Source organism: Gymnodraco acuticeps, unplaced genomic scaffold, assembly GCF_902827175.1.
Source record: "Gymnodraco acuticeps unplaced genomic scaffold, fGymAcu1.1, whole genome shotgun sequence".
In the NCBI taxonomy this organism is placed as follows: Eukaryota; Metazoa; Chordata; class Actinopteri; order Perciformes; family Bathydraconidae; genus Gymnodraco; species Gymnodraco acuticeps.
Window position 1 is genome coordinate 356,657 of NW_022990928.1, and position 10,603 is coordinate 367,259.

The 10,603-nt window shown below is 39.3% G+C and overlaps 1 protein-coding gene across 1 annotated transcript; it reads left to right on the plus strand.

Moving 5' to 3' along the window:
• Nucleotides 1–1,740: 1,740 nt before the first annotated feature.
• anxa4 (annexin A4) lies at nucleotides 1,741–10,245 on the plus strand. Its single transcript, XM_034234144.1, has 13 exons — nucleotides 1,741–1,882; nucleotides 3,058–3,107; nucleotides 4,027–4,114; nucleotides 4,776–4,870; nucleotides 5,686–5,799; nucleotides 6,901–6,991; nucleotides 7,508–7,587; nucleotides 7,836–7,892; nucleotides 7,967–8,060; nucleotides 8,330–8,425; nucleotides 9,408–9,466; nucleotides 9,620–9,742; nucleotides 10,016–10,245. The coding sequence occupies exons 2-13, from the start codon at nucleotides 3,099–3,101 to the stop codon at nucleotides 10,070–10,072; spliced, it is 963 nt and encodes a 320-aa protein (XP_034090035.1). The 5' UTR covers nucleotides 1,741–1,882; nucleotides 3,058–3,098; the 3' UTR covers nucleotides 10,073–10,245.
• Nucleotides 10,246–10,603: the final 358 nt, after the last annotated feature.

Below are 10,603 nucleotides of genomic sequence, written 5' to 3' on the forward strand. Positions count from 1 at the left end.
CCTCCCCTCCCCCTAGCGAATGTGGTCATATGGGGCGTTCAAGTCCTATCGCTCAGCCCGGAAATACGAGTAGTAAGGGAAACCTTTAACACGCTTTACACTAGTTCAGTTCGGTTATCAGTAATAACAGTGGTGGAAAGCAACAATGTACATTTTCTCAAGTATTGTACTTTTTTGAATATTTGTACTTTTACTTCTTTCGAGTTTGTCTATGTATTGCTTGTTTATACTTATGCCCCACTACATTGTACTTTTTACTCCACTACTTTATTTTAACACAAACAGTTACAAGTTACTTTGTTTTCACTTGTTTCTCTCTAAAAATGTGTATCAGAATAAAGCTTATTTTTATATTTTGTGAAGAGAAATACTAATGAAAAAGAAGATAATAAATAAAATACAAGTAATAAGGGTAAAAGCAGCATAATCAATGAAGAAAGCTGCCCCTGTGACTGATATCAATTATCTATTACATCAGTAGGTTATTGCCACTTAAGCAATAAAGAAAAAGCAGCATTTTAACAATATTTATATGACTGCAGCTTATGATTGCTTTATCATGTATGGTCACTCTGACAACTCGTGCCCATGTTGAGACCGTGCCCATGTTGAGACCGACTTCCCAACTCTGTCTATCTGTCTGTCTGTCTGTCTGTCTGTCTGTCTGTCTATCTATCTGTGAAGGATTTTATCTCACAACCTTCTGTGGAGCAGCTCCTCCTCCAGTTTAACTATCGTGAATCTATAACGAGATCTATTTTTTTACTTTTTTAACAGTTTATATTACAATATAAACAGGGCTGCACATAACTGGTGCGCAGGTGCGCATGCGCACCTCCGCCAAAAAAAGAGCACCGGGTTATTTGAAACAAAGCGCATTTGCGTACCAACATTGAGAGGGAGAGAGTTAAGAGAAAAGAGAAAAGAGAAAATAGAGGAGAGAGGAGAGATGAGGAAGAGAGAGAGAGAAAGATATTTGCGAGTTGCATATGAACCATGATATGAACTCAGGGCCTAGGGCGCCAGATCTGGGGAGGTGCTGCGTTTGCAGTTCTGGGAGGGAAAAAAACATTTTGACCGTTGGGGCTCATCCTAATTTTCGGCCTTGATATAACAATATTCACAATTAAGTAAATGTAACACCCTTTTCACCCCGGTTCCACCTTTAATTTGCCCTGTACGATGGGCGCTGTAAGTGATGAAAATGGGGGATGTTGGTTTATCTGGCGCCCGCAGCTCACAGACAAAATGCGAGTGAGCGAGGGAGGGAGGGAGGGTGGTACCAGAAACAATAAACGTGCTCAAAAACCAATAACCAACTATTTCAAATACTGCATTAAAATCGTTGAATTTAAGTTTAATTTCAACTTGCAAATTTCAGAATTCAAATCATCAAAAACATTAAGGAAGAGGAAGAAACCCAAAACATGTACTGTTAGTAGCCTACATCTAGCTTTGCAAGCTATGTGAGCATTAGTGTTTTTTTGTTATCACTTTAAATGAAAACTGTTAAATTGTAAACTTAATCTGCAGGTGAAGCCCATGAGCTGGATATGTGACCTTTACCTCTATGATACATTTGCATTGCTTTTTTATATTTTGAATACGATAATCTTAATATTTAAATTAACCAAAGCAGCCACTCAGTACATGTATCAAGGTAAAAACAAAATAGAGTCTACAATATTTCCTTTATATTTGTGCCGACATCCCGTGAATGCAGCAGTACCTTGTGTGACGTGGAGTCTAAAGGCGGATCTTGTAAAATCCAAGTGGGTGGGACATTAGAGTGCAGCTGTAAATTATAAGGTTTAGTTTTCCGGTATACTGACACATTAACCTCTTGTCGGGAATCCCGCGAATAAATTGGTCTTCAGCTCAGGTAAGGTGTCCTTCAGGGTCCGGTTGGTCATGGTTCAGAGGGGTTTCTGAGCGGTAGTTCTGCGGTATGATTCGGCAGAAGAGCTCCGACAGTATCTGCAGGGTGTGCCCACTAACTTCATGCCAAGTTCACTGTTAAACTGCTCAGTGCTCCGCTTCCGAATCACTTTATTGCATTTGAATAACTGTAGTGTGGACTTTTAAGTATTTTGGGCATACATTTAATTTGCAGTTATAACTTGTGATACATAATGATCGGGTATATGTTTTTTAGCCTTAGCTTTTAGTGTACAGAGGACTATCCTTTCCTAGTATTGCTCAATTTCAAATGAACTCGCTGACGTTAGATATTATCACTTGCTTTGAAATAAGAAAAACGGTAAACCTGAATACTAAATGACTAATTTGAGATGCCCACTATTAAGAAATCAATTGTGTATATATCCAATATAGCCAATGTTAATAACCTTAACGCCCTACAAATAAACAGTGTACACATTTCAAACTTAACTTGATACAATTTGTATACTGCTGTAACTGGAGCTAATAACAGGGTTAGCACTTGTGTTAGTTCAGAAGAAGAATTCACAGTGTTAACGTTGTGCTTTGGAAACATGATTCACTTTGTGTTTATTTACGGTCTGTGGTCCATACACATGGTCTGCAGTGTTTGTAGGAGTCACCTGCCTGTATTTACATCACAAACCACTCAGGTGTGCCTCTGCTACTCACAGACTTCTGGACACTTTGTTCAACAAGAAAATGTTGACGAGAGTCTTATTTTTGTCTATAATAAGCAACTTAAACTTGTAATATGTTTGAGCTGAGGGTATTCTTATACCCAAAATGCACTTTGACAAATAAATGAAATGTATGTCAATGGGTAAGTTGATCCCTACCTGCAGGAAACGCCACTATCTTATCCCTCAGTGGAGTAATTACAGGTGTGTCTAAACAAACACCAGCTCAATGATACTACCCCTGAGACGTTGAACGGTTGTGGAACAAAAGAGAGCCAATGACCAAATTTGTTTGACAGGAACCCTCTGAGAGGATGAACTGCATACAATATAGATTGAGGTGAATGAGGGTCACCAGTTAACTGACCCCTAACCTGCAGTTCATTCGTTCCTTGTGCAAGTGACAAATGATCATCATGTTTTTATTCTGTTGTAGCTTTCTGCACTTCCAGTTTGAAAATCCTCACTCTTCTTACAATGGCAGCGGTAAGTCCGACCCCCAGCATCTGTTTCACATTTACATGTATTTGCATCACCAGTAGAGACTGTGCTTTGGAGATTGGATTGTTTTGTTCTGCTTGGTTGTAAATATTGCTGGACAAGCCATACATATTAAAATTCCTTATCTTTTATGAAAATCCCTTGTAATGATATTGCAAGGTTGCGATTCACATTTGCTACTGCAACCGGCGATGCAAGTGTTAGGTCTGCTGTCATGTTCATTTGATGATCACAAACTAGACACAAACCATGGTAAAAATGATATCAATATTTAAATGTCAAGGTTGCATTCTTATTTTCTTTTATTCATAATACAACTTTGCAGTTTTCTTTTAATACATGGGCAAAAGTTAGTTGAAAGTCTCAAAAAAAGATTTTGAAGCTCCTAAACTTTGTCCTGCTTTTTAAAATATAAAACGCATTTCTTTCTGACACGTAAAAAAGGATACTACTTTGTACTTGCATAATACTATAGCATCATAGATGTTACTTTGCCTCAAAAGATCCTCTCCAGATGTTAATAATACATATAAATGATCTGCTTTGAATAATTATCTGTCTATTTTTCTCATAAGCACCTCTTCTCCTTCCTACATTTCAAAAGTGAAACTACTTTGCACGAGGTCTCTAGCAAGGTCTCTTACAAGGTCTCTAAGGTCTCTATAAAGTGAACTGAAAAGTTCATTCTGAGAGAAATCACCACACCTTGAACTCTGTTTAAGCTGCAAATTTAGGGCAAGAAAACGTTCTCTTTTCAGCAGAAACATTTGAAAACAGCCTTTAGTGTTCAACAGCACATCATTCTGCACTGGGAAGGTCAAACAGCATGTGAAGTAATAATAAGAACAACACATTTTGAAGTTTTCACTGCTTATTTATTAATTGTTTTGTTATTTCCAATCAGATTGGAAACCGTGGAACAGTGACTGAGGCGACTGGTTTCAACCCAGATGCAGATGTCCAGGCTCTCCGAGAAGCCATGAAGGGAACCGGTGAGTGATCCAGAAACCATCATCAGATGAAGACATCTTGAGCCTGTCATTAAGCCTCCATGGGGAAAGATATGTATTTTCTGCCTCTCTCCTCTCCAGGAAAGTCTGAAACCAAACTCAGTGTTGCTCAGTGTTGTCATGGCAGCTTTCTGTTTTCATAGCCCGTTCATTAAACTGAGTAGTGCTGTGTACTTTGCCTCATCTCTTCTCTCTGTCGTAAAGCTTCCTCTTCACTTCTGATATGGAGGGAAAATGTATCTGGACTTTGCTGATCATGCAGTAAGAAATAGTGAACTAATCTCATTATGGGTTGCACTGTTCTGAAACTATGCTGGCAGGTATGCATCACTCAAAGACAGTTGTGCAAACATTCAGGAGTACACAACTAACCTCATTTCTTTCTCTGTCTGGACATTTGAAGCCAGGAATGTTGATGCTGTTCGAGTTCCGCTAGAATAATCATCTTCCCCTGACTCTTGTTGAGCTCTATTGCAAACAGATGGTTTGTTTGCCGATGCCAACAAACAGCTGAGTGTTAGGATCATCTCCAGGGATGAGAGCTTGTTCTTAAACCGAGCTCCAAGACAAGTTGTTAATGATTGTACAAGTTGAGACATTTAAAATGAATATTAGTATAAGATTTGTGTTTTATTCATTTCAGGCACTGATGAAGCAGCTGTCATCCAGGTCCTAGCCCCCCGCACTATTGCCCAGAGGCAGCACATCAAGGAGGCCTACAAACTATCAGTGGGGAAGGTGAGCGTTTTCACTGAGCTGTACTCAAAGGCAGCACATTAGGTTCAATTACGTTAAATAAGGCTATTCATGAGTAGGTTATTTACTCTAAATAGCAGCCTTGATGGAGACTCTTGCAGTGGATTTCACCTCTTAGCCACCTATTCCATTATGTACTCTCTCATTATTTTTTCAGTTACTATGCTGATAATGTAAAGTTAACCATTAACTGTGAAGCAGAAATGATTACTCCTGTAAACAAAAACCAGGACAGAGAGGGCCTTGTATTCTGTAGGAAAGAAAAAAATTCCCTCCCATAAAAACCCACAGAGTTCCGCTCCCCCGCTGACTGTTTCTTTGTTTCATGGTTATATGGATCTATATATCAAATAAAAGGGAATACAACCTGGTGTTTATTGTATTGAACTAATGAGATAATAACCAGCCCACTATGCAAGGTCCGATAAAGGGTCCATAAAGTTATTTGCAAGTTCCTCAGAGGGAGCAAAGCAAAGCGTGTGAGAGGAATCCTCGCAGGCAGAAAGAGTGACTCATGGTGACGCCCACATGTGGTCACACAGGCTCATTGTGAGGAACAACTTCACAACACTGTGTCCAGAAACCAGACCCTCTAGCGGAGACACAAACAAAAGTAATGTGTCAGGGCCACGCTGGCAGCACACCACTCCAACACAAAGCCAGAGTTACTCACTTTAATGTCGAATTGAATGAGCTTTTAATACAGCTGGCCCTCTTGATGAAAGTATTTATGTCTGGGAACAACTGGGGGGGGGGTATTCTCCTGTTAATCCATCTGCTCCCCCCCCCCCCTGCAGGACCTGGCTGATGATCTGTCCTCAGAGCTGAGTGGGACTTTCAGGAGCGTGGTTCTGGGTCTGCTGATGCTGGCGCCCGTATATGACGCATACGAGCTGGAAAATGCAATGACGGTGAGAGTTTAGGAGAAATCCAGTCTGTAATTTGTAATGTCAAAACATCCCATAAAAAGACCAAAACCAAGACTGATTCATGGCGTACTGAGTATTGACTGTGTATTGACCAAAGCTTGATTTATATGACTCTTTTTCTGCCTTCGGGCTTCATCAGTCTGACACACCACTGCACTGTGACATGCTCCTTTATGAGGAGAGGCAAGGAGAGTTTTTAAAGCATAATTCAACAACAAATCAATTGAATGTGCTTTACAAAAAACATTGTAAGCATTCAAACTTAGTGCAAAAGAAACCCACTATAAAACAATATTAAACTCGCTTCAAAAAGTTTAATTAAAGAGCCATAGGGAATAGAAATAAAAATACAAGAATGAACTTAACAATGAAGTGTAAGATAAGAGTAGGTATTTGATGTATTAAATGCAGAGACAAACAGACATGAGTTGCATCACAATGAACCACTGTGGTTTATTTTAAGAACTTTCCTGCTGCTATAAATATTTACTTCAAATGCAAGACATTTTTGAGCCTCATTTGTTTCATTTCTTTCCCAATGACAGTTTGTATTGTTGACATTTCTTCAGTAAACATAGATAAAAAAGAGCTTGGGTCTGAGAGCCACAACTAGAAAGAAAACAAGGCAATGGATCTCTAGAAATTCATAGCGTGGAAGTAAACTGTTCTAAAATGTAAACTTCTCAAAATAGACATAAAACAGCATTAAAAAGTAGAAAATATGGAATAGAATTGGGAGGGATGAAACCGTCTTTAATGGTCACACATGCAGAGCACACAGCACACACAGTGAAATTCGGCCTCTGCATTTAACCCATCCTAGTACCAGGAGTCTAGTACTAGGAGCAGTTACAAGTTGAACGTAAAGATAAATCATCTATAAACTATCTGACAAATAAGTAGTAATGTGTTGTTAACGTTGGTCTTTTTATGGGACTTGTCGTTGGTAACAACAAATAGAAGATACCCAAATGTATCAGTTTAACTGACTTCTCCTTTTGGTCATACAAGTATCTCATGTCTACACCCTTCTCCTGTGTTCATATCTAGTGTTAACTCATGTCTCTATCTGTTCATCAACAGGGGGCTGGAACAGAAGAGGCCGCCCTCATCGATATTCTGGCTTCAAGGTCAAACGATGAAATGAAAACCATCAATGCGTTCTACAAGAAGAGTAAGGGCCTGCCTATAGATTGTGTATGATATCTGATACTTTGTAACGTGACTTTGCTTCTGTCCTTTGTTTGGAGATGCAATGACGTCCGTTATTACAAAGCAGTGGAGGGCATCAATTATTCATGACAGCCGTTTCTGTTTCCATGTGGCGGTTTATTATTTGCTTTCGTTTGTTATTTTGTGGATACGATGACCGCAGCGGGCAAATATTTAAAAATGTACTTTTAAATGTATTTTAATGTGTATAAATGAATTGTGATTGTGTGGTGCTTTGTGTTACATGGACATGTTTTGTTCTTCTTTTACCAGCACAGTTTGTGAATTTTGAGCGCACCAAAATGAACATAATTGAAGTTACATTGAGTTGGAAATACTAGCTTTTCCATAGCTCATTACTTTTATTTCGTATTTTTATTTATTTTCTGTCAGTTTGTATTGAGTTTTCAGCACAGTGTCCAAAATGGGTGTTTGATTATATGCTTTATAATTTAACTTCGTATGTTGTTCATTGCAGAACATGATCAAAGCTTGGAGGATGCTGTGTGTGGGGACACATCAGGAATGTTCCAGAGGGTTTTGGTCTCTTTACTCACGGTGAGTAAAAAGTAGGCGAATGTTTAATGGCAAATAGATCAAATATATGTGCCGATATAAACATTTTATTTGAATTATTAAGACTAAGATTTTACTTCCTTGCAAAATGACTTGTAAAATGTCAGTAGGAAGTTGAAGTTAAAAACTTTTTCAATAAGAGGAAGCAATTGTCAGTTCCTCTATCTTCTCCTATGTTGTGCAATCGTACTCTGTTTTTCCCTTAAGCTGTTGTGTCTTCTGTTTTGCAGGCCGGTCGAGATGAGAGCGACAAAGTGGACGAGGCGCAGGCTGTCCTCGATGCCAAGGCAAGATCTCAGCTTCTTTAAACAAAGTATTATTTAATTATGACTCGGTGTCTTAATACCGTTTGTGATTGTAGGAAATCTATGAGGCTGGTGAGGCTCGATGGGGCACGGACGAGGTTAAATTCCTCACGGTGCTTTGTGTCAGGAACCGAAACCATCTGCTGCGAGGTATTCTTACAGCATATTCACAATCATCATGTTAACATCTGCACTTGTGATTATAAGTAATGTCACGAGTAGTAGTGTGTCACATGAAAACGCTAACTTTTATAACTCGTGACATAAATCATTCAATACTGTGGGGTTTTACTGAACCTTTGTGACAGTTTCAAGAGCGAACACTCACTCTCTTAGTTGAGTCACTTTCATTTTCATTCATGTTATGCATAGTGTCAGTTTGATAATAATAAAGTGTATTTGTTGTTTCCTTCCCTCAGTGTTCGAGGAGTACCAGAAGATTTCTGGGAGAGACATTGAGGACAGCATTAAGAGGGAGATGTCCGGCTGTCTGGAGGACGTCTTTCTGGCCATAGGTCTGTTTCTATCTCTGTGACAAGCTCCATCAAACAGACTATTCTATCTATCTTTTGCCAATTTATAAAGATGTAACGCCATTCACATTTCAAATGAGCACAGAAAACTAGAGCCCGACATTCAAATTTGAGAGGCAGAAAAGAAAAGATGCACCAACATCAGATTAGGAAACTTTAGTCACAAGGGGTCAATATTTTCAGTTTAGCACACATTGCTGTTCAAGCTCTTGCTTGGTGGCTCCGAATGATAGGAATACATGTTCAATCTAAGGCAATTGCCTTCATTGTTAAAGGTCCCTTGTTATACTCTTTTTCATCAATATATTATAGGTCTCAGATATATACAAAACATGTCTCTGAAGTGTTTGACTCAAAATACCAAATAGATCTTGCATTGTAGCATCCCATAATCCCCTCTGTTTCAGCCCTGTTTCAAAAGTGCTGAGTCTCTGTCTGTAGCTTTAAATGAAAATGAACTGCCACTCCCCACGCCCCTCTGAGATGTGTTTGGTTTAAAAAAACAAAAACATAATGGTGCTCTTGGAGGAGATTCAGGTGAAAAGGTGGGGGGGGGGTACCTTGGTTGGTTATTTACTAATGGTCGAACAACCCATAATAACATTGTGACATCACAAAGTGTAATAAAGATTTCTGTTTACATTCCAACATTGGTATGCCAATTTAGAATTGGAATTGGGAGGGATGACACCCTCTTTAATGGTCACACATGCAGAGCACACAGCACACACAGTGACATGTGTGGTCGGGGACTTGAACCGGCGACCCTACAGCTCCCAGGTCAAGCCCCTACTGACTGAGCCACTGCTCTAAATGTCAAGTCAGAGCTTGATTTGTTTTTGCTCACTGATGTAAGACATCCTGTGCTCACTACATACCCTGAACACAACACAACGATACTTTCACTTTCTCATGTTGTGAGGGCATTGCACCTCATGCGCTGGGATTTGTTTTTGCTTTACAGTGAAATGCTTAAGGAACAAGCCGGCATTCTTTGCAGAGCGATTATACAAATCAATGAAGGTAAATATGTCATGCTTGTGATGAAGCTACAATACCAACATGTGAAGTCACTCCACATACATTACATTATTGCTTTGTGTTTGAATATGTTTCACTAGTTATCAGTACACATAATTACAATAGTTATGTAAAACCCAGCTTGTCTCTCCTCAGGGGATGGGCACCACAGATACTGTCCTCATCAGAATAATGGTTGCGAGGGCGGAAATCGACATGTTGGACATTAAGGCGCAGTTCCTGAAGATGTATGGCAAGACCCTCCACTCCTTCATTAAGGTAAGGCACTAATAACTAGGGGCGGGAAACACTGTAGTCAGCAAAGGCTCTGCAATACATTAGCTTCAGTTTAATAATATTGCCTTTCATTAATTGTTGTACTCTGACGAGACTTAAATGTATCACCCCTTTCATTTCATTTGATCAGCTGAAGTGATATATTTAGTAATATCTTTTTTCCTGAATTTGTATCCATTTTGCTTCATGTCACTGATCACAGTTATTCCCTAAACTAGACGTTTGAAGTCTCACAAGTCTTTTCTCACTGCGTAGGGAGACACATCTGGAGATTACCGCAAACTCCTGCTGGAGCTGTGCGGAGGCGAGTAAAGCAACATCAGCAAAGCATCCAGCTCGGTCTTTATTATGAGCTTTTATTACGTTGATGACTTCCTGTATTTCACCCGTTCTTCTTCCAATTTGCATTTCACTGATTGACCGCAGTGCCTTGTTTACTGTCTGTAATGTAATACCAATTAAACCAAAGACCAGCGACCTGTTAACACGTGTCTGTGTTTTCGTTATCGATCCCGTGTTAAGGATTAATTAATGGTATTAGTTAGAGAGCAATAGATATATGCTTCTCACATCCTTAACCACTTAAAAGATTATTGTTATTGGCATCTAGCTCCTGGACTTGTTTGCGGCACAACATTTTCATCATGTGAAAGTCTGTGAAGTCCATTTGTTTAATTGGTAGCAATTACTCATTTGTTGAGTCAGCCCTTCGCCATTTGACTCAATTACATTAACGGGATGCTAGCTTGATTTGAGGAGGCAGTAAAATGGGCTCTAATCAAGTAAAGGAGAATGTCACATTGCTTATACAAACATACAGCTCCATCTCAGAGCAATAAGCAG

Excerpts from the sequence above, each read along its gene's own strand:
- anxa4 (XM_034234144.1), top strand. Across the intron at positions 6,992-7,507 it reads CAATGCGTTCTACAAGAAGA|AACATGATCAAAGCTTGGAG; the intron begins GTAAGGGCCTGC and ends TGTTCATTGCAG. Across the intron at positions 7,893-7,966 it reads AGGCTGTCCTCGATGCCAAG|GAAATCTATGAGGCTGGTGA; the intron begins GCAAGATCTCAG and ends TTGTGATTGTAG.